This window comes from Pongo abelii, chromosome 23 (assembly GCF_028885655.2).
Source record: "Pongo abelii isolate AG06213 chromosome 23, NHGRI_mPonAbe1-v2.0_pri, whole genome shotgun sequence".
Taxonomy (NCBI): Eukaryota; Metazoa; Chordata; class Mammalia; order Primates; family Hominidae; genus Pongo; species Pongo abelii.
In genome coordinates this window covers 45039440-45063977 of record NC_085929.1, presented here as the reverse complement: position 1 = coordinate 45063977, position 24538 = coordinate 45039440, and the positions used below count along the sequence as shown (strand labels likewise).

General features: G+C 41.8%; 1 protein-coding gene across 6 annotated transcripts in view; it reads left to right on the top strand.

Annotated features, from left to right (window-relative positions):
• Window positions 1–24538, top strand: part of DMC1 (DNA meiotic recombinase 1) — a 51524-nt gene that overhangs the window by 4590 nt on the left and 22396 nt on the right. For 4 of the 6 annotated variants that reach the window (XM_002831130.5, XM_054543457.2, XM_054543456.2 and 1 more), the window contains 4 exons: window positions 3411–3493; window positions 10402–10454; window positions 13103–13144; window positions 15812–15884. In XM_002831130.5, the coding sequence (XP_002831176.3) occupies window positions 3411–3493; window positions 10402–10454; window positions 13103–13144; window positions 15812–15884 (251 nt within the window). The remainder of the gene's footprint in view (window positions 1–3410; window positions 3494–10401; window positions 10455–13102; window positions 13145–15811; window positions 15885–24538) is intronic. The other 2 variants (XM_024239884.3, XM_063723093.1) reach the window with 1 other exon arrangement.

The following is a 24538-nucleotide window of genomic DNA, read 5'->3' as shown; positions in this document are numbered from 1 at the left end:
GCAGGGCAGGTGAGCCCCCAAATTGGGGCGTAACCTGGGAGGGTTCTTGGCTTTGCCCAAAGGTGAGCCAGTGGTGTTGGACAGCAACTTTTGTTGAAGCAGCCCAGTACAGTGCAGCAGAGGTACTGCTCCTTGCAGAGCAGGGCTACCCCATAGGCAGTGTGCCCAGAAGTAGCAGCTCAGAGGCAGTTTTGCCATTATGGTTATACCCACTTTTAATTACATGCAAATTAAAGGGCAGTTTATGCATAAATTTCTAGAAAAAGAGTGGTAATTTCTGGGTCATTGGGTCATTGCCATGGAAAGGGGCAGTAACTTCCAGGTGTTGCCATAGCAATGGTAAACTGACATGGCACATTGGTGGGCATGTCTTATGGAAAGTTGCTTCTGCCCTGGACCCTGTTTTAGCTAGTTCTCAATTTGGTCTGGTGTCTGAACCCCACCTCTGGAGTCAAATCCCATCTCCTACCTTACTACTTTCTAGCAGGGCCCACTGACTGTGAGGGGCCTTTGCAACTGCCAGGCTGCCAGACAAAAGCATATATACCTTTGACCCAAGCTTTTATGTAGAGCTTTTGGGAATCACTAGAGGTACCAGCTCTTGAAATAGGAAAGCAAAGAAAGGCAGTCTTCCTCTTCATTTAATAGCAGGCCTCTCCATTTCTCTGTTGGTATGTGAGGGTCTCATTCCCAGTGAGTCTGAGAAGCTCTCTTCACCGACAGCCATTTGGTTTCCTTCTTCAGAAGCAGTCAAGGCAGGAGAGTGATGCAAGTGGCAGTGTGATCCTGAACTTGGAGAGGACTCAACCGAACTGAATTACTCTGAACCCAGCTCAGTTGCTCTAGCTTCTGAGTACACTCGGGCAGTATACCCACAAGTCAATTCCACAAGTACCAGGGTGTTTAAGAAAGCCCTGGAGCAGTACTCAGGGTTTGGGAAACTGCTCTATGACATTAGAGTTGTTTTCTTTGGAAATTAAATCTTATTACCAAAGAAAAGAACCTCTCTCTTTCTCAAGCACCCACTACTGCACCAAGAATCTTCTCCTTTCTTAACTTAAACTGTTTATTCTTTTTATTTTTATTTTTTAAGAGACAGGTATCGGGCCAGGTGCAGTGGCGTACACCTGTAATCCCAGCACTTTGGGAGGCTGAGGCGGGCGGATCATGAGGTCAGGAGTTCAAGACCAACATAGTGGCCAACATAGTGAAACCCCGTCTCTACTAAAAATACAAAAATTAGCCAGGCATGGTGGCAGGTGCCTGTAGTCCCAGCTACTTGGGAGGCTGAGACAGGAGAATCACTTGAAACTGAGAGGCAGAGGTTGCAGTGAGGCAAGATCACGCCACTACGCTCCAGCCTGGGTAACACAGCGAGACTCTGTCTCAAAAAGAAAAAAAAAGAGAGAGAGAGAAGGGTATCTCACTATGTTGCCCAGTCTGGGCTTGAACTCCTGGGTTCAAGTGATCCTCCTGCCTCTGCTTCTGAAGTACATGGGACTACAGGAATATGCCACTGTGCCCAGTTTTATTTATTCATTTATTTTTGAGACAAGGTCTCACTCTATCACCCAGGCTGGAGTACCGTGGCTCAATCACAGTTCACTTTGGCCTTGACCTCCCAGGCTCAAACGATCCTCCCACCTCAGCCTCCTCAGTAGCTGGGACTACAGGTACATTCTACCATGTCCAGCTAATTTTTTAAAATTTTTGTGGAGCCCGGGCGTGGTGGCTCACGCCTGTAATCCCAGCACTTTGGGAGGCCGAGGCAGGCGGATCATGAGGTCAGGAGATCGAGACCATCCTGTCTTAACACAGTGAAACCCTGTCTCTACTAAAAATACAAAAATATTAGCCGGGCGTGGTGGCAGGCGCCTGTAGTCCCAGCTACTCGGGAGGCTGAGGCAGGAGACTGGCGTGAACCTAGGAGGTGGAGCTTGCAGTGAGCCCAGATCGCGCCACTGCACTCCAGCCTGGGCGACAGAGCTAGACTCTGTCTCAAAAAATAATAATAATAATTTTGTGGAGATGGGGGGTCTTACTATGTTGGCCAGGCTGGTCTTGAACTGCTGGCATCAAGCAGTCCTCCCGCCTCAGCCTCTCAAAGTGCTGGGATTACAGGTGTGAGCTACTGCACCCAGTTGTTTATTCTTAGAGATAGAGAAAGCAATTGAGAGAGACAGAAAGAGAGAGAGGAGAGAAAGAAAGGAAGTTAATTTCATAGTACGGTGGTTCTAAACATTGATATGTATCAGAATCACCTGGTGTGGCTAATAAAGAAAACAGAAGCCCAGACTTGGCTCACTCAAGTAGGATAGGACCTGGGCTTGGCTGTCCCCATTCTCCAAGTTCTCCAAAGTTTAAGAACCACAGTCATAGTATAAAACAACAAAGAGGGACACCTGTTAGACTACATTGGGGCCCATTTTCACTAGTCCTCCACTGCATCAGCTGTACCTTTTTAATCAGTCAATAAGTAGTATATCTACCATGTGAAAAATGTTGTCTCAAGAATAATGAAAACTGGAATTTCTGTGCCCCTTGAAACTTCTATAGCTGGAAAAAAAAACGATGCTGTTGAATGAAAAAAAGTGAATTGTTAGTAAAATACCCTCTGCTTTATGCCATAATTATATCTCATTTGGCTGGGCACGGTGGCTCACGCCTGTAATCCCAGCACTTTGGGAGGCCGAGGCGGGTGGATCACTTGAGGTCAGGAGTTTGAGACCATCCTGGCCAACATTGTGAAACCCCATCTCTACTAAAAATACAAAAAATTAGCCGGGCATGGTGGCAAGTGCCTCTAATCCCAGCTACTTGGGAGGCTGAGGCAGGAGAATCACTTGAATCCAGGAGGTGGAGGTTGCAGTGAGCCGAGATCACACCATTGCACTCCAGCCTGGGAAATAGAGCGAGACTCGGTCTCAAAAAAAAAAAAAAATATATATATATATATACACACACACACATATACATATACATATATATACACATATACGTATATACGTATATACATATATGTATATGTGTATATATGTGTATATATGTATATATGTGTATACATATGTGTGTGTGTGTATATATATATAAAATGTAATTTTCACAGCTACTCTTTGAAGAAACACTGTTATCTGTTTGACCCAAAAGAGGAAGCTGAAGTACAGCAAGATTAAGTAGTTTACTCCATATCATACAACTAATAACTATTAGAGACATGATTTGAACCTAGAAAGGGCAGCTCTAAAGCCTGTGTTCCTAACCATAATCTTGTACTGCCTTCAAGGACAAGTGAACTGTAGCTTATACCAAATGATGATCTTAATAATTGAGTATATCATTTTGGGCAACATTTGAAAATAAAACCATGATCTTTAAACCCTTTTTGAACATTTCCTTTTATCTTTCTGTAGGAACCAGGATTCTTGACTGCATTTGAGTATAGTGAAAAGAGGAAAATGGTTTTCCATATCACCACCGGGAGCCAGGAATTTGAGTGTGTATCTTACATTTTTTATAATCACTAAGCATAATCTTTGGAATACCATGTTTCTTTTCCTCTTTCTGGTTATTTCTACTATAAGTAGTAGAAGTAGCTTCTTCATTTGAAGTTTGGGTTTGTTTGTTTTTCTAAATGATAACTGAAACAAATTCTAGACTGCTTGGAGGAGCAGGATTAAATGTCTTACAAGAAATTCAGACCCAAAATCTAGTTTCTGAATCAGCCAATATTAATCTCAAACCACTTTTAAAAATCAGTTTAACTTTTCATTTACTTTGCTTCTCCATATGAAGGAGGTTTCATTGCACATTTTGGGTTTACTCAAAAAGCAATTGTTAGATTAAATATTTCAGAAATACTGCAGTTATTTTTGCTCTTCTGCAGAAGTTTTAACATCCCTTTTTATTTACTATTTTTTGATCCCCAAGACATATCATCATCTTCTCAATGCAAGTGTACTAAAATGTGGGTTTTTTTCTCCCTACCTTACTAGAAAGAATTAGTGTTTCATGTGTTACAGCAGTGCCCAAGAGCAATTAGAGCAAAAGCAGTATTTCCTCTAAGTATTTCTCAAAACCCTGGCCTCACAAGATACATTAAGAAAAAAAGGATTTCATAGTCAAATATACCTCCACTTGAATGCCTAATTGACAGCTCAGACTTCACAGGGTCCAAAAATCAAACTTCTGACCTTTGCCCCAAATCTGCTTCTCCCAAAGGCTCCCTCATCTTAGATCTATCTCTTTCCTGATCCTCTGACCTAAAACCTGGGTGTTATCCTTGACATCTTTTTTCTCTCACACACCCTAACTCTAACCCATTAACAAATCCTGTCTGTTCTGTTTTCAAAATGTATTTAGTCAGAACAAACCTCCCAGTTTCCTCAACAAACAAATTACAAGGAGGAAAAAAGAGATGGAGTCAGGGAAAAGACCTATAGATTAAAGAGATTTAAAAGACATATCACCTGGCCAGGTGCGGTGGGTGACACCTGTATTCCCAGCACCTTGGGAGGCCAAGGCTGGAGGTGGGGAGGGGATCTCTTGAGATCATCCTAGCGACAAACTGAGACCTTTTCTCTACAAAAAAAAAAAAAAAAAAAAAAATTAATTAGCTGGGTGTGATCGTGCACACCTGTAGTTCTAGCTACTCAGGAGTCTGAGATAGAAGGATAGCTAGAGCCCAGGAGGTTGAGGTTGAGGCTCTAGTGAGCCGTGATCATGCCACTGCACTCTAGCCTGGGTGATGCAGAGAGAAACCTTGTCTGAAAAAAAAAAAAATTAAGGAATTACTAAATTTAAGTGTGATAGTGGGAATATGGTTGTTAAAGATGAGAGTCTTCATCTTTTAGGGATACATACTGAAATATTTATAATGAAATGATATGTTGCTTAGTATATGCTTAAAATAATATGGGAAGGGAGGTAAATGGTTAGTGGTCTATATGAAAAAAGATTTACCCTGAGTTCATAGTTGACAATTGTTGAAGCTGAGTGATAGACATGATGGTTCATTATTTTTTTTTCTACATTTGTTTATGCTTGATATTTTCTATAATAAAAGATTAATATATAATATATATTATTTTTATGTGTATATGTGTGTGTGTACATAGAGAGTGAGAATATAATTCAACTATTTCTTACCACCTCTGCTGTTACCTCACTGGACTAAACTACCACCTCTTAATATCTCCCCTGGATTATTATAATAACCTCTAATTAACCTCCCTCCTTGAGACCTCTCCCCTGCTGTTTTTTTTTTTTTTATTCACAAAAGAGCCAGAATGGTCACTTTAAAACATAGGTTAGGCTGGAATGCAGTGGCTCATAACACCCTGATGATTCCCCCTCTCACTCAGAAAAGAAGCCAAAGTCCTCTCCAATCTCTAATATTTCACTTTTCTAGTTTTCTATGTACCAGCCATAGTGACCTCTTTGCTATTCCCAGAACATGTCAGATATACTCCTGCATCAGGGCCTTTGCACTTTGTGCTGCCTCTGCCTATCATACTCTTCCTCTTAGATCTACATGGCTTGCTGTCATCTCTTTCAGGTCTTGGCAAAAATGTCCACGTCTCAATGAGAACTTCTCTGATCACTTTATTTGACAATATAACCTCCTCACTTTCATACTCTGTCTTCCTTGTCCCCTTTCCTGGCCTTATTTTTATCCATACCATTTAATAACATCTGATGTACTACAGATTTTACTTATTTGTGTTTATTTTTTATTTTTTTTATTTATTTTTCAGACGGAGTCTTGCTCTGTCACCCAAGCTGGAGTGCAGTGGTGCGATCTCAGCTCACTGCAACCTCTGCTGCCCAGGTTCAAGCGATTCACCTGCCTCAGCCTCCCGAGTAGCTGGGATTACAGGTGCCCACCACCACGCCCGGCTAATTTTTGTACTTTTAGTAGAGACAGGGTTTCAGCATCTTGGCCAGGCTGGTCTTGAACTCCTGATCCCATGATCCACCTGCTTCAGCCTCCCAAAGTGCTGGGATTACAGGTTTGAGCTACCGGCGCCTGGCCTATTTGTGTTTATTATCTAATCTCTCACTAGATTGTAAGCTTCGTGAGAGAAAAAAATTTCTGTCTCTTTTGTTCTCTAGTTTATCCCAAGTGCACAAAACAATCCCTGGCATAAACTAGGTGTGCAATAAATATTTGTTGAATGACTAAATGAATGAATAAACAAATAGTGAATAAGTTTGAGAAGTACGATATACTATATATTCTTGAAGATTCACAGTGCACACTAGCCTGTGAAATCCTGCAGTGACACAAAACACCTGTTTTGGCAGGGCACGGTGGCCCACACCTGTAATCCCAGCACTTCGGGAGGCCAAGACGGGTGGATCACCTTAGGTCAGGAGTTCTAGACCAGCCTGGCCAACATGGTGAAACCCTGTCTCTCCTAAAAAATACAAAAAAAAATGGCCAGGCACGGTGGCTCACACCTTTAATCCCAGCATTTTGGGAGGCCAAGGTGGGTGGATCACTTGAGATCAGGAGTTCGAGACCAGCCTGACCAACTTGGAGAAACCCCATCTCTACTAAAAATACAAAAAATTAGCTGGGCGTGGTGGCATGTGCCTGTAGTCACAGCTACTCAGGAGGCTGAGGCAGGAGAATCGCTTGAACCTGGGAGATGGAGGTTGTAATAAGCCGAGATCGTGCCACTGCACTCCAGCCTGGGCAATAGAGTGAGACTCAGTCTCAAAAGAAAAAAAGAAAAAGAAAAAGAAAACACCTGTTTAACCCAGCATTGTCCCAGACTTTTAAAATCACATACCCTTTTTTCAAGTAAAGTTAAGAAAGAGGCTTGGGGAAATCCTACCCCTAGGCAAATTGGTCAAAATGAGGTTGATCAACAAAACACTTGATTCAAATGACAACCTGATTTTCTTTAGTTACTCTGCCACATGGTGGTCTAAGAACCACTGGGCTAAAGAAATAATTATTGTTATTGTGAGTTTTCTGGTGCCCTTGATGTTTGCTCTTGAGAACAGAAAAGATCATTCAGGAGCTAGGTTTTTTTTGTTGTTTGCTTGCTTTTGAGACAGAGTCTTGCTCTGTCACCCAGGCTGGAGTGCAGTGGCATGATCTCGGCTCACTGCAACCTCCGCCTCCCGGGTTCAAGCAATTCTCCTGCCTCAGCCTCCTGAGCAGCTGGGACTACAGGTGCGTGCCACCACACCGGGCTAATTTTTGTATTTTTAGTAGAGACAGAGTTTCACCATGTTGGCCAGGCTGGCCTCGAACTCCTGACCTCAGATGATCCACTTGCCTCGGCCTCCCAAAGTACTGGGATTACAGATGTGAGCCACTGCACCCAGCCAGGAGCTAGGTTTTTAAAAATTAATATTTAATTAATTAAAATATTATACATTTTTCCTTAAGCTTTAAGTCCCTTTATAAATCTAGCACATTTTAAGGGAGCTTATATAACAAGATTAACTAAATTCTCTTAAACATTTTTATTATGTTTATACATTTAGTATATTGTATTTTCTTTAAGAACTTTATTTGTCGGCCAGGTGCGGTGGCTCACGCCTGTAATCCCAACACTTTGGGAGGCTGAGGCGGGTGGATCACAAGGTCAGGAGTTCAACACCAGCCTGGCCAAGATGGCAAAACCCTGTCTCTACTAAAAATACAAAAATTAGCCGGGCATGGTGGTGGGTGCCTGTAATCCCAGCTACTCGGGAGGCTGATGCAGAGAATTGCTTGAACCCAGGAGGCAGAGGTTGCAGTGAGCCAAGATCACGCCACTGCACTCCAGCCTGGGCGACAGAGTGAGACTCCGTCTCAAAAAAAAAAAAAAAAAGAAGAACTTTGTCTAATTATCTAATTATTAACAGCAAAATCTTCCCAATTACCTAAATATCTTTTGTAACTCAAATAAGTTTAGAAGTATAGTGAGTTGTAGGCACCCTTAAATGTTCAAATACTATTTATAAAATTAGTTATCAACTTGAAAATTTAAGGAATGTACCATTTAATCAGTCAGAGGCCAATCCATTACAAAAAGGTCAAATTATCTTAAACGTCAAAAGGTCTCAAATGCAAATATGCACAGGTTATTACCAAATTTATTTATTTATTTATATTCTATTTTATTTTTTGAGACACGGTCTCACTCTGTCACCCAGGCTAAAATGCAGTGGCTCCATCACGGCTCACTGCAGCCTGAGTAGATGGGACTGCAGGCACAGGCCACCATGCCTGGCTAATTTTGGTATTTTTTGTAGAGACTGGGTTTCGCCATGTTATCCAGGCTGGTCTTGAACTCCCAGGCTCGAGCGATCCACCTGCCTCGGCCTCCCAAAGTGCTAAGATTACAGACATGAGCCACCATGCCCATATTGCCAAATTTAATATGAAAATAGTAATCTGTGGGTTTGATTTGTGTCTCTATTTTTAAATCTCCCTATATTTAAAAACACTATTTCTACACTTAATTCTAAATTTTCCTGAGTCTCAAAAAGGAAACAATTGTGCTATCCCAAATAATTTGGGGTATCCTCACAGGTAAATTTTGGGGTTACCTTTTCAGCTGATTGAGATTACATATCAACCAGAAATTTTGTCTGGGATTTTCCAGAGGTATAGCTTTCCAGGGTAATTTTTCTCAGGAAGAAGAGGGACAAATAAAGATTTCTTTAATAGTTGCTAGCCCAACCACCATGGCACACATTTACCTATGTAACAAACCTGCGTATCTGGCACATGTACCCCTGAATTTAAAATAAAAGTTGAAGAAAAAAATAGTTGCTGGGCCTATAAGATTTCCAGGTGTATTCCCTCCAAAGGGGTTGATCGCTTAGCCCATGTCCTTTAGATTTAAGTTGTGCAGGTCACTATCTAGATTTTTCTTTTCCTTATTGAAGTCTGCAGCCCTCACTAAATTTGTGGATAACTTCCAACATTGCTTCAATTTACATTTAAATTGCTCTCTTAAACTATGTAAATGTAAATCTATTGGATTATCTATATATCTTAAATTTTTGTCTGACCTGTGATCACATCCCAAAAAATCGTGTTTATAGACTACATACAAGGTTTTTAAAGTGCCCCTACCAGGTCTTAGCACAATTAACACGATTAATATGTGTTGCATTTAATGAATGAATGAGATCATGACTTAAATTTAGGCCTTTTCATATTCAGAACTTTAAATGCACTACAACATTGGGTTACCAATTAAATGTATGCTGTCAAAATCTGACAGTTACTCTTCTAACTGCTAGCATTACCTACAACATCTTTGACATTTACTATTCTGACATGTTCTCCATAAAATTTGGTTTATGTGAGATAACCTGACCATAATGACAATCACTGGATTTTCCTAATATCTGTTTTTCATATGTTTTTCAGTATATTAAAAACTGAAGCCGGGCATGATGGCTCATGTCTATAATCCCAGCACTTTGGAAGGCCAAGGTGGGCAGATCTCTTGAGCCTCAGGAGTTTGAGACCAGCCTGGGCAACATAGCAAGACCCCAGCCGTACAAAAAATAAAAAATTAGCCCTGTGTCAGGCGACAGAACAAGATCCTGTCTCAAAAAAGAAAAAGAAAGAAAAAACATTGAAAATTCAATTGACTTTAGAAACATAGTTTCAGCACAATATTAAATACCCAATTAATAACTAAGATGGGCTGGGCATGGTAGCTTATGCCTGTAATCCCAGCACTTTGGGAGGCCAAGGCGGGTGGATCACCTGAGGTCAGGAGTTCGAGACCAACCTGGCCAATATGGTGAAACCGTTTCTACTAAAAATACAAAAATTAGCCTGGCGTGCTGGCAGGCATCTGTAATCCCAGCTACTCGTGAGGCTGAGGCAGGAGAATCTCTTGAACCTGATAGGTGGAGGCTGCAGTGAGCCAAGATCATGCCACTACACTCTAGCCTGGGCGACAGAGCAAGACTCCGTCTCGAAAAAAAAAAAATAATAATAATAATAATAATTAAGACGATCTGTAACTCCAATTCGATTCTAAAGACTAGTAAGACATAAGGCCTTGCTAACCCATTTACTATTTTTTAAGTTTTTTCTTAAAATAATTTTTTTATTATTATTTTTTAAGCCTACAGCATGCAGTATTCCCAGGTTCCATTTACTATTGAAGTAAGAACGATAGGGCTTATCATTTGTTTTGCTGATCCACTTGCCCATACACAATAGAACCTGTGATCTGAGCAAGTGGCATGCTATTTGTTCAGCCAAGAATTGCTGTTCATTAGGTAGATAGGTAGATGATAGAATAGATAGATAGATAGATAGATAGATAGATAGATAGAGAGATAGGAAGGATACTAATGATATAAATACTTTCTCCTCTCTTAATATTTCTATTTCTGTTCCTGTTACTAATGCTTTCTTTCTATTTCCAGTAAGTTGCTAGGAGGTGGAATTGAAAGTATGGCAATTACAGAAGCTTTTGGAGGTAGGTAGAACCTTAATATTTTGTTAAATGAAATAGTATACACACACACATACACATCTATGTGTATACATACACATATAATTAAATAAACAACCAATAATAAATTGTAACTATTTTGGAACTTATAAAATCTCAATTATCATAACATGAGATCATTCTGTACTGCGACGAAAATATATATGAACATTAACAGATGGGTCTTATCAACACTTCATCTTTTATTTGTGATTCCTATAGAAGATAATAGATTTTTTTTTTTTTTTTTTGAGACGGAGTCTCGCTGTGTCACCCAGGCCCAGGCTGGAGTGCAGTGGCGCGATCTCAGCTTCCTGCAAACTCTGCCTCCCGGGTTCACGCCATTCTCCTGCCTCAGCCTCCCGAGTAGCTGGGACTACAGGCGCCTGCCACCACGCCCAGCTAATTTTTTTTATTTTTAGTGGAGACGGGGTTTCACCGTGTTAGCCAGGATGGTCTTGATCTCCTGACCTCAGCCTCCCAAAGTGCTGGGATTACAGGCGTGAGCCACTGCACCCAGCTGATAATAGATTTTTTTTCACTTATTTGTTCAAAAGGTAATTGAATAATGAGGCTGATTTTATTTCTAGGCAATTAATGTTCCATGAACATAGAGACTAGATTCTCTCTTCCCTGAGAGAATCTATTTTTTTTTTAAATAATAGATACAGGGTCTCGCTATGTTGCCCAAGATGGTCTCAAACTCCTGGACTCAAGCAATCCTCCCACTTTGACCTCCCAAAGTATTGGGATTACAGGCATGAGCAACTGCACCCGTCCTATCCTCTATTTTTAAAAAGCAATTCATGCATAGCTACACTGTGTATCACATCTGGGAATTCCAGTATTTGCTGTCCTTGGAGAACTAAATCTGTTTTTTGTTTTTTTTTTTCTGTTGACTTGGGCACTAAATCTGGTTTTCATTATTTCTGTTGACTCAGTCTTAGTGGCTTACCTTCTTCTGTATTTATTGGTGTTTCTGAGCTTATTGTTTGATTTTAATCTATGAAAGTTCAATGGACCTGGATTGGTAAGTAGGAAAGTTTTCCTCCAGAAAGAATTTGCTTTTGCTGGTAGCTAGGGGATGGCACCAGTTTAAGACTACTTCAGCTCCCCTTTAAGGACCTCAGTTCAGTAGGGGAACCCAAGGCTTGCTTTCTTGTGGTAGGGTCTTTCTTTCTTTTATTTTCATTTATTTATTTATTTATTTAGAGATGGAGTCTTGCTCTGTCTCCCAGGCTGGAGTCCAGTGGTGCCATCTCGGCTCACTGCAACCTCTGCCTCCCGGGTTCAAGCAATTCTACCTCAGCTTCCTGTGTAGCTGGGATTACAGGCAACTGCCACCACGCCTGGCTAATTTTTTTTTTTTTTGGAGATGGAGTCTCACTCTGTCACCCAGGCTGGAGTGCAGTGGCCTGATCTCCGCTCACTGCAACCTTTGCCTCCCAGGTTCAAGCAATTCTCCTGCCTCAGCCTCCCAAGTAGCTGGGACTACAGGTGCACGCCACCACACCCAGCTAATTTTTTGTTTTTTAGTAGAGATGGTGTTTCACCATGTTGCCCAGGCTGGTCTCGAACTCCTGAGCTCATGCAGTCTGCCCGCCTCAGCTTCGCAAAGTGCTAGGATTACAGGCATGAGCCACCATGCCCAGCTAATTGTTGTATTTTTGGTAGAGATGGGGTTTCACCATGTTTGCCAGGCTGGTCTCGAACTCCTGACCTCAAGTGATCCATTCATCTCATCCTCCCAAAGTGCTGGGATTACAGGTGTGAGTCACCGCACTTTACCCCAGGTGGTAGGGTCTTAAACTTTCTTTTTTTTTTTTTTTTTTTTTGAGACGGAGTCTCGCTCTGTCACCCAGGCTGGAGTGCAGTAGCGCGATCTCAATCTCGGCTCACTGCAAGCTCCGCCTCCCGGGTTCACACCATTCTCCTGCTTCAGCCTCCTGAGTAGCTGGGACTACAGGCGCCCACCACCACACCCGGCTAATTTTTTGTATTTTTAGTAGAGATGGGGTTACACTGTGTTAGCCAGGATGGTCTCAATCTCCTGATCTTGTGATCCACCCACCTCAGCCTCCCAAAGTGCTGGGATTACAGGCATAAGCCACCACACCCGGCCTTAAACTTTCATTTATATGACTGTTACTAAGGAAAACTTGGTTTAAATTAATTTATATTAAACAAATAAGGCCGGGCGTGGTGGCTCACGCCTGTAATCCCAGCACTTTGGGAGGCTGAGGTGGGCGGATCACCTGAGTTCAGGAGTTCGAGACCAGCCTGGTCAATATGGTGAAACCCCATCTCTACTTAAAATACAAAAACTAGCCGGGCATGGTGGCAGGCACCTGTAATCCCAGCTACTCAGGAGGCTGAGTCAGGAGAATCGCTTGAACCCGGGAGGCGGAGGTTGCAGTGAGCCAAGATCGTGCCATTGCACTCCAGCCTGAGTGACAGAGCAAGACTCCGTCTCAAAAAAAAAAAAAAAAATAACACCCAAGATACTTTATAAGTAAGATTTGCCAGTCGGAAAAGAAAAAGAAAACAGTAATATTCTGAAGACATGTTTTATTCTTTATGAAAATATCTGGAAATTATGCATTTTTAAAATCATTTTTTTCTGTATTTCACAGAATTTCGTACTGGAAAAACCCAGCTCTCTCATACTCTCTGTGGTAAGGATATATAACAACAATAACAATAATAATCATAGCTATTACTTATCAAACATCTACTATGTGCCTGATACTCTAAATAATCTCATATAATCTGAACATACTTGCAAGGAAACTAAAACACAGGCAGATTAAGTAAACTGCCCGTGGTTATACAGCTGGTCTTTGAATGTGTGATCCTTGAGGTGATGTATGTGCTGCACTATGAACACCTGAGTAGAAAGAGAGAGAAGTTGAATGGGTATATGAATGTGTTGGTGAGGAGTCCACTGTCTCAATTTTTCCCATTCCATCTTTTCTATATCTTTTTTAGAAGAGTGACACAAAATCTATTGAGTCCTAGAATCTTTCACTTTCCATGGCATAAAGTTGGCCCTAAGAGAGATTTAAAAACAAAATTGTTTTAAGCAAAATAACCAAAGATATCTCCTTTTCCACAAATACACTACTGTGCATTTCTTTGAGCTATGGAGAAGGAACTTGGCAAAGTGGTTAAGAAAGGAGTTCTGGCCGGGTGCGGTGGCTCATGCCTGTAATCCCAGCACTTTGGGAGGCCGAGGCGGGCGGATCACAAGGTCAGGAGATCCAGACCATCCTGGCTAACACGGTGAAACCCCATCTCTACTAAAAATACAAAAAAATTAGCCAGGTGTGGTGGTGGGCACCTGTAGTCCCAGCTGCTGGGGAGGCTGAGGCAGGAGAATGGTGTGAACCCGGGAGGCGGAGCTTGCAGTGAGCCGAGATGGCTCCACTGCACTCCAGCCTGGGCAACAGAGCAAGACTCGTCTCAAAAAAAAAAAAAGGAGTTCTGGAATCAAAATGCCGGACTTCAATCTTGGTTCTATCATTAGTAGCTGTGTGACCTTGGGCAAGTTGCTCTACTTCTCTAATTTCCGCCACCAATAAAATTGAAATAATGACAATGCCAAATCTTAGGATTGTTTTGAAAAGTAAATGAAATAATGTATGTACCTGGTATAAAGTAGCTCCTTAGTGTTAACTACTACTACATAAAAAGTAATTGCAGTCGAGCGTGGTGGCTCACACCTGTAATCCCAGCACTTTGGGAGGCCAAGGCCGGAGGATCTCCCGAAGTCAGGAGTTTGAGACGAGCCTGGTCAACATGGTGAAACCCTGTCTCTACTAAAAAATACAAAAATTAGCTGGGCCTGGTTGAACGTGCCTGTAATCCCAGCTACTGGGGAGGCTGAGGTCAGAGAATCACTTGAACCCGGGAGGCAGAGGTTGGCGTGGGCCAAGATCGTGCCACTGCACTCCAGCCTGGGCGACAAAGTGAGACCTGTCTCAAAAAAAAAAAGTAAATGCATTTTTAAAATTTGACATACCTTAATTGAAAGGTAACTTAAATTAGTTATATAGCATAAATTATATTTGTGACTATTTCTTTTTTTTTTTTTTTTTTTGAGACGGATTCTCACTCTGTCACCCAGGTTGGAGTGCAGTGGCGCGATCTCAGCTCACTGCAACCTCTGCCTCCCAGGTTCAAGCAATTCTCCTGCCTCAGTCTCCTGAGTAGCTGGGATTACAGGCACGCACCACCATGCCTGGCTAATTTTTGTTTTTTGTATTTTCAGTAGAGATGGGGTTTCACCATGTTGATGAGGCTGGTCTCAAACTCTTGACCTCATGATCCGGCCACTTGGCCTATTTGTGACTATTTCTTTCTTTTTTTATATTTTTTCTTTTCTTTCTTTTTTTTTTTTTTTTTTTTTGAGATGGAGTCTTGCTTTGTCACCCAGGCTGGAGTGCAGTGGCATGATCTCAGCTCACTGCAACCTCCGCCTCCCGGGTTCAAGCAATTCTCCTGCCTCAGCCTCCAGAGTAGCTGGGATTACAGGCATGCACCACCACACCCGGCTAATTTTTGTATTTTTAGTAGAGACAGGGTTTTACCATGTTGGTCAGGCTGGTCTCCAACCCTTGACCTCAAATGATCCACCCACCTTGGCCTCCCAAAGTGCTGGGATTACAGGCATGAGCCACCACGCCCGGCCATATTTGTGACTATTTTTTGTAGAAAGAAAGTTAGTAGGTTGGGCGCGGTGGCTCAAGCCTGTAATCCCAGCACTTTGGGAGGCTGAGGTGGACAGATCACAAGGTCAGGAGATCAAGACCACCCTGGCCAACATGGTGAAACCCCATCTCTACTAAAAGTACAAAAATTAGCTGGGCGTGGCAGTGCGTGCCTGTAGTCCCAGCTACTTGGGAGGCTGAGGCAGAAGAATTGCTTGAACCCGGGAGGCGGAGATTGCAGCGAGCCGAGATTGCGCCACGGCACTTCAACCTGACAACAGAGCTAGACTCATCTCAAAAAAAAAAAAAAGAAAAGAAAAGAAAAGAAAAAGAAAGAAAGTTAGTAATATTTAAATTTTATTTCCACTCTGGGAGAACTAACTTTCATGAATATCTTCCATTGTGAAAGATAGTGAAATTATTTGTTGAATTACAACTATGCTGGCAGAATACTTATAATTTCACTCTGCTTAAGTAATATGAAAATATAACATGTTGTTTAGAAACGAAAGGATCATGACTCTTTGCAAAATGTACTAAAGAGTTGCAACAGCAGATTCCATGTGTATTTATATAGTCATTTGTACAAAGTTTATTCACTCCTATTAATATAAATTTTTAATTGCTTCCTAGTGACAGCTCAACTTCCAGGAGCTGGTGGCTACCCAGGAGGAAAGATTATCTTCATTGATACAGAAAATACTTTGTAACCTTTTTATTTAAAGTTGCTAACATAATAGTGTGATATAGGAATGTTACCACTAAAGAGTTTGTCTGAGATATACAATCTTTGTAGTCATTCCATAAACCAGTAGTAATGAGACAAACCAAAGGGAAAACAATTACTGGTCAAGTTCTCAAATCACTTTTTATTTAATGAGGTTTCACTTCTTCATATGGGTTTATGAGACAAAACAAATACATGAGAGGAAATTATATCATCTTCATTTTTAATCCTCTTACTTCTCTAAAGATTTTGCTTAATAGTTAGAAAAAGTATTTTTTTTTTGAGACGGAATCACCCTGTTGCCCAGGCTGGAGTCCAGTGGGGCGATCTCGGCTCACTGCAACCTCCATCTCTTGGGTTCAAGCAATTCTGCCTCAGCCTACCGAGTAGCTGGGATTACGGGTGTGTGCCACCACACCTGGCTAATTTTTTTGTATTTTTAGTAGAGACGGGGTTTTCCCATGTTGGCCAGGCTGGTCTGGAACTCCTGACCTCAGGTGATCCGCCTGCCTCAGCCTCCCACAGTGCTGGGATTACAGGGGTGAGCCACTGCGCCTGGCTGAAATTATTGACTCTCACTGAAAGTCATGGTCCCAAATGAAGGAAAAGGTATGAAGAGGGTGAAAGTTCATAAGGAAAACAGGCAGAACCTGTTTGGGTAACACAAAGAATTGCAGTTTAATTAAAATGTAAGGTATTCCAGGATATGGGCTAGACAGATGATTGGGATCTTAGACATGAAAGGCTTTGAAACAAGATAGTGGGTGTAAACTGGATACTTTAGCAATATTCTAGGCAAGTAATGAGAACTTGATCTAGGTTGGAACTGATAAGAATAAAAAGAAAAGGAAAAGAAGTATTAGAGAGGAAAATTGATAGGACTTGATGGCTATATTTGGTAGACAAAGGAAAGACAGGTTCGAGAAACTGCTCAGGTTTTTGTCTAGATACTAGAATAGTTACGTGATGCTAACAATAGAACTGGAAAGATCATGTTTCATATAAAAGGTGATGTTTCATTTTAATGTACTAATTTTACTTCTTTTTTTTTTTTTTTTTTTTTTTGAGACAGGGTCTTTCTCCATCACCCAGGCTGGAATGCAGTGGTGCAGTCTCAACTCACTGCAACCTCAGCTTCCCAAGTAGCTAAGTTTACAAATATGCACCACCACACCTGGCTAATTTTTGTATTTTTAGTACAGATGGGGTTTCGCCATGTTGGCCAGGCTGGTTTTGAACTCCTGACCTCAAGTGATCCACCCACCTCGGCCTCCCAAAGTGCTGGAATTACAGGCGTGAGCCATCGCGCCCAGCCTAATTTTTTTCTTCTTTTGAGACAGGGTCTTGCTCTGTTGCCCAGGCTGTAGTGCAGTGGCCTAATTACACTCACTGCAGACTCGAACTTCCAGGGTCAAGTGATCCTCCCACTTCAGCCTTCTGAGTAGCTGGAACTACAGACACATACCACCACACCTGGCTAATTTTTTTTTTATCTTTTGTAGAGACCAGGTTTCACCATATTGCCCAGGCTGATCTCCAACTCCTGGGCTCAAGCGATCTGCCTGCCTTGGCCTCCCAAAGGACTGGGATTACAGGCATGAGCCACTGCACCCAGCCTTCATTTTAATGTATTGAATATGATGTACATGAGGATATCCAGATGGCACTTGGAAATATTGAATTCAGCTTGAGAAAGGGGTAGGCCCAGAAATATGGACAAATTAACCAAGTGGGAAAGAGAACTTAGAGAAGAGAGGAGAATTGAGAAAATAACTTTGAGTTATTTTTATATTTAGCAAGAGGACTAAAATGAGGAACCCAGAGACAGAGGAAGTAGAAGGAAATCTGGTTGTAAAAGTCAAGCAAAAGGAAAGTTTCAAGATGATAAGAGTTGTCAGCAATGTTACACACACACGGATTTTGAGGATACAGCCTGAGAAAGATCACTATAAGTTCAAAATTAGGAGTTCAAGCGAACATTTGCCGTAGGGTGAGGTGATATAAGCTTTATATAAACAAACAAGGGAGAGAGGCAGTATTAAATTGACCAATGAAAGGAAGAAGGCTAGGCGCAGTGGCTCACGCCTGTAATCCCAGCACTTTGGGAGGCTGAGGCCGGTGGATCACCTGAGGTCAGGAGTTCAAGACCAGCCTGACCAACATGGAGAAACCCTGTCTCTACTAAAAATACAATATTAGCCGGGCATGGCAGCACATGCCTGTAATCCCAGCTACTCAGGAGGCTGAGGCAGGAGAATCGCTTGAACCGGGAGGTGGAGGTTGCAGTGAGCCGAGATTGTGCCATTGCACTCCAGCCTGGGCAACAAGAAGGAAACTCCATCTCAAAAAAAAAACAAAAAACAAATAGGAAGAAAAAATATACTAGTTTGAGGAGGTATTCAGAGGAAATTCTTTTTAATAACAAAGAAGACCTACACACGTTTGTAAGGCTGTTCACAGTGAAGCCCCAGCCTGCCTCTCCAAGCTCAGTACTCACCATTGCCACTATTAGAGGCAAAGAGATGAATCTGTTTTAGTCCATCCCATTGCCTGTAAACATACTTTGTTATCAAAATTTGCACATCTGTCTAGTCTCACTCCAGTGATCCCAGCACTTCGGGAGGCCCAGGCAGGAAGATCACTTGAGGCCAAGAGTTCAAGACCAGCCTGGGCAACATAGTGTCTCTATGAAATAAATTTTAAATTAGCCAGGTGTGGTGGCTATAAATCCCAGCTACTTGGAAGGCTGAGGCAGGAGGCTTATTTGAGGCCAGGAGTTCATGATTAGCCTGGGCAACATAGCAAGACTCTGTCTCTACCAAAAGAAAAAAAAATCTAAAAACATTGTACATCAGCAGTTATTTAGATTTAACTATAAATATTTTTGTTTTCTTTGTTCATTATGGTTTCTTGCATCCCAAATGTTATTCTTTCCTGTATTTTTGTTTTGCTGTAATACTTAAGTATTTCTTTTAGAAATGTAATCCAGGTGGTAAACTTTGAACCTTAGTATGTCTGAAAGTGCCTTTATTTTGCTCTCACTCTTGGCTGTTAATTTGTCTGGTCACAGAGAACTTTGCATGGTATATTTCTATCTTCTTGGGTATTTGCTCCTTCCATCCCCATCTCACAGTCTTTCTGAATCATACAAATCATTTAAGGCTCTCATTTCAAGGCCTGCATTTTCTCATCTTCCCTAATTACTCAATTTAGAAAATCTTGTCCTTCTTGACCTATTATAGAATTTACTATCTAAAATACTCACTTAGAAAACAAAACAGAGAACTGTTTGCAGAAGTCCCTTTTCAGAAATGCCAGGCATGAGAAGACTCTGAAAGAGCCTTTTAACTTGGGGAAGGAGGGTGAAATGTTGTATAGCGCTTTAACAAGGGTGCTCAGCTGGAGTTCAGCTGGTTTCAGAAACAATTGATTAAGGATGATTCTTATCTCAGAGAGGGAAGAATTGTTCTTGCAGAGTAGCAGCCAGTTTGGGCAATTTGGATTTTTTTTTTTCGAGATGGAGTTTCACTCTTGTTGCCCAGGCTGGAGTGCAATGGCGCGATCTCGGCTCACCACAACCTCCGCCTCCCGGTTTCAAGCGATTCTCCTGCCTCAGCCTCCCGAGTAGCTGCGATTACAGGTGCATGCCACCACGCCTGGCTAATTTTGTATTTTTAATAGAGACAGGGTTTCTCCATGTTGGTCAGGCTGGTCTCGAACTCCCGACCTCAGGTGATCCACCCACCTTGGCCTCCCAAAGTGCTGGGATTACAGGCGTGAGCCACGATGCCCGGCCTGCAATTTGGATTTTATTAAGAACAATAGGAATAGTTAGCAGCTAAGTCATATGCAAGAGAGAGTGGAGAAGAACAGCTGGGTGGGGATGCAAGGCACTGTGGCAAGGGCCACATTGGAATGTTCTCATTCTTTCGGTGTCTCATACTTATACTGCTGTCTCTTGATATTTTTCTTTTTATATGCTTATATTTTGCCTCCTTAATTATGTTTTAAATTTACCTAGGGCATAGGTTGTCTTAGGACTCCTTATATCCTCCATAATGCTTTGCCTTGGTAATTGGTTAATATGGTAATTAATTCCATATGGTAATTGTTTAATAAATATTTATAATTGATCTGAACTTCCCTTCAGCATAAGCCCAAGTTTTTTCATTTTAATTGTTTTGGCCGGCCGCTGTGGCTCACGCCTGTAATCCTAGAACTTTGGGAGGCCAAGGCAGGCGGATCACGAGGTCAAGAGATCGAGACCATCCTGGCTAACACGGTGAAACCCCGTCTCTACTAAAAATACAAAAAATTAGCCAGGCGCAGTGGTAGGCACCTGTAGTCCCAGCTACTTGGGAGGCTGAGGCAGGAGATGGTGTGAACCCGGGAGGCGGAGCTTGCAGTGAGCCATGATAGCGCCACTGCAGTCCTGCCTGGGCGACAGAGCGAGACTCCATCTCAAAAAAAAAAATTGTTTTGCTTTGTTTTTGAGACAGGGTCTCGCTCTGTTGCCTAGGCTGGAGTGCAGTGACGTGATCATGGATCACTGCTGCCTCAACATCCAGGACTCAAGTGATCCTCCCACCTCAGCTTCTCAAGTAACTGGGACTACAGGTGCGTGCCACCATGCCCAGCTAATTTTTATATTTTTTTGGTAGAGATAGGGTCTCACCATGTTGCCCAGGCTGGTCTCCAACTCCTGAGCTCTAGTGATCCTCCCACCTGGGCCTCCCAAAGTGCTGGGATTACAGGCATCAGCCACCATGCCTGGTTTTGTTATTCCCTGTCTTTTGTATAAAAGCCATATTAACTGGGGTGAGATGATATTTCATTGTAGTTTTGATTTGCATTTCTCTGATGATCAGTGACATTGAACACCTTTTCATATAGCTATTTGCCATTTGTATGTCTTCCGTGAACCCAGAGAATCTGAGACAGGTCTCAGTTAGTTTAGAGAGTTTATTTTGCAGCCGGGCGCGGTGGCTCATGCCTGTAATCCTAGCACTTTAGGAGGCCTTGTCGGGCGGATGACAAGGTCAGGAGATCGAGACCATCCTGGCCAACATGGTGAAACTCTGTCTCTACTAAAATAAAAAAAACAAAAAAATTAGCCAGGCATGGTGGCACATGCCTGTAGTCCCAGCTACTCGGGAGGCTGAGGCAGGGGAATCGCTTGATTCCAGGAGTTGGAGGTTGCAGTGCACTGAGATCGCGCCACTGCACTCCAGCCTGGGGACAGAGCAAGACTCTGTCTCAAAAAGAAAAAAGAAAATTTATTTTGCCAAGGTTGGGGATACATCCGTGACACAGCCTCAGGAAGTCCTGACGACGTGTGCCCAAGGTGGTTGGGGCACAGCTTGGTTCTACACATTTTGGGAGACATGAGACATCTATCAGTATATGTAAAAAGAACATTGGTCCAGTCTGGAAAGGTAGGACAACCTGAAGCAAAGACAGGAAGACTCTAAGCAAAGCAAGGAGTGGGCTTCCAGGTCACAGATAGGTGAGACACAAATGGTTGCATTCTTTTGAGTTTCTGATTATCCTTTCCAAAGGAGGCAATCAGGTATGCATCTATCTCAGTGAGCAGAGGAGTGACTTTGAATAGAATGAAAGGCAGGTTTGCCATAAGCAGTTTCCAGTTTGAGTTTTCCTTAGTGATTCTGGAGGCCCAAGATATTTTCCTTTCACACTTCTTTTGAGGAATGTCTTTTCAGATATTTTGCCCATTTTTAAATAAGATTATTAGATTTTTTTTCCTATAGAGTTGTTTGAACTTTTTATATATTCGGGTTATTAATCCCTTGTCAGATGGATAGTTTGCAAATATTTTCTCAGCAAGGCAATTTTACTTCTATAAAAGGGTGCGACTCACTGATGGAGCAATGGCGAGAGCACATCTGAACAAGGGAGGGGAGGGGGGTTTTATTCCTGACTCAAGTAGCCCCTACTGCTGTGTCATTCCCCTATTGGCTAGGGTTGGACTGCACAGTCTAAGCTAATTCCGATTGGCTATTTTAAAGAGAGCAGGGGTATGAGTCGGAGTGGTGGAGTGAGTAGTTTGGCAGGAAGGATGGTTAGGAACAGGTGACTAAAGGTGACTCAGGTCAGAGCAGGTGACCAGGGGTGACTTAGGACAGAGCAGGTGACCAGGGGAGACTCAGCATGGAGCAGGTGACCGGGGGAACAGATGTAAACTACTGATTAGAACTGATGGAAAAGGTTGTTTACTGAAACTAGGGGCAAGAAAGCAAGAAGGAGGAAGTTAAACTTTAAAATGGAGAACAAAGAACAGGGGAGCTGAACATACTGATACATTGGTTCCTTGGAGAGGATCTCAAAACTCGCTGTACTTAACAATTTACAGGCAGCTGGGCACGGTGGCTCACGCCTGTAATCCCAGCACTTTGGGAGGCCAAGGTGGGCGGATCATGAGGTCAGGAGATCAAGACCATCCTGGCTAACACGGTGAAACCCCATCTCTACTAAAAATACAAAAAATTAGCTGGGTGTGGTGGCGGGCACCTGTAGTCCCAGCTACTCGGGAGACTGAGGCAGGAGAATGGCGTGAACCCGGGAGGTGGAGCTTGCAGTGAGCCGAGATCACGCCATTGCACTCCAGCCTGGGTGACAGAGCGAGACTCTGTCTAAAAAAAAAAAAAAAAAAAAAAATTTTACAGGCTAAAACCTTTGAAGAGGAATTTATTATATCCTACAGTTGACTGTGCTTGTGTGGTATTACTCAAGAAATCTTTACCCAGTCCAATGTCCTATAGAGTTTCCCCAATGCTTCCTTTTAGTAGTTTCATAGTTTGAGGTCTTAGATTTAAGTCTTTAATCCGTTTTTATTTGATTTTTGTACATGGTGAGAGATAGGGGTCTAATTTCATTCTTCTGCATATGGATATCCCATTTTCCCAGCACCATTTACTGAAGAGACTGTCCCTTCTCCAATGTATGTTATTGGCACCTTTGTCAAAAATGAGTTCACTGTAGGTGTGTGGATTTGTTTCTGGGTTTTATATTCTGTTCCATTGGTCTATGCGTCTGTTTTTATGCCCATACCATGCTGTTTTGGATACTATAGCTCTATAGTATAATTTGAAGTCAGGTTATGTGATTCCTTTAGTTTCGTTCTTTTTGCTCAAGATAGCTGGCTATTCTGGGTCTTTTGTGGTTCCATATAAATTTTAGGGTTGTTTTTCTATTTCTCTGAAGAATGTCATTGGTATTTTGATAGGAATTGCATTGACTCTGTAGATTGCTTTGTGTAGTATGGACATTTTAACAGTATTGATTCTTCCAACTCATGAACATGCAATATCTTTCTGTTTTTTGTGTGTCCTCTTCAATTTATTTCATCAATGTTTTATAGTTTTCATTGTAGAGATCCTTCACTTCTTTGGTTAAGTTAATTTCTAGGTATTTAATTTTATTCGTAGCTATTGTAAATGGGATTAATTTTTGAATTTCTTTTTCAAATTATTCCCTGTTGGTATTTAGAAATGCTGCTGATTTTTGTATGTTGATTTTGTATCCTGCAACTTTACTGAATTTGTTTATCAGTTCTAATAGTTTTTTGGTGGAGTCTGGGTTTTTCCAAATATAAGATCTTATTATCAGCAAACAAGGATAATTTGACTTCCTCCTTTTCAATCTGGATGACCTTTATTTATTTCTTTTGTCTGATCGCTCTAGCTAGGACTTTGAGTACTATGTTGAATAACAGTGGTGAAAGTGGGCATACTTGTTCCAGATCTTAGAAGAAAGACTTTCAGTTTTTCCCCATCCAGTATGATACTAGCTGTGGGTCTGTTGTATATGGCTTTTATGTTGGGTTATGTTCCCTCTATACCCAATTTTTTGAGGGTTTTTTTTTTATCATAAATGAATGTTGAATTTTATCAAATGTTTCTTCAGCATCAATTGAAATCATCATGTTTTTTGTCCATTCTGTTGATAAGATATATCACATTCATTTGTGTATGTTGAACCATCCTTGCATCCCTGAGACGAATCCTACTTGGTCATGATGAATGATCTGTTTAATGTATTGTTGAATTTGGTTTGCTAGTATTTTGTTGAGGATTTAAGCCCAAGTTTTACACCCCTGGTCACATTGTTCCCAGACCAAACTGAGGATCAGGCTGCTTATTCTTGTGGCCCAATAATGAGATGCAAATGAACTGGGAAAGGAGGGAGTTTTTGTTTCTGTAACCGGTTACAGGGAGAAGACCTGGAAAATAACACCAAACCAACTCAAAATTACAAAGTCTTCCAGAACTTATATACCTTCTCAGCTATATGTTTATTGTAAGTGTGCATTCATCTAAAGACATAAGTCACTTTGAGAGGCCAAGGTGGGTGGATCACTTGAAGTCAGGAGTTCAAGACCATCCTGGCCAACATGGCGAAAACTTGTCCCTACTAAAAATACAAAAATTAGCTGGGCATGGTGGCACACGCCTGTAGTCCCAGCTACTCAGGATGCTCAGGCAAGAGAATCACTTGAACCAGGGAGGCAGAGGTTGCAGTGAGCCAAGATTGCGCCACTGGACTCCAGCCTGAGCAACCGAGTGAGACTCCATCTCAAAAAAATAAAATAAAATTTTTAAAAAAGATATAAGTGA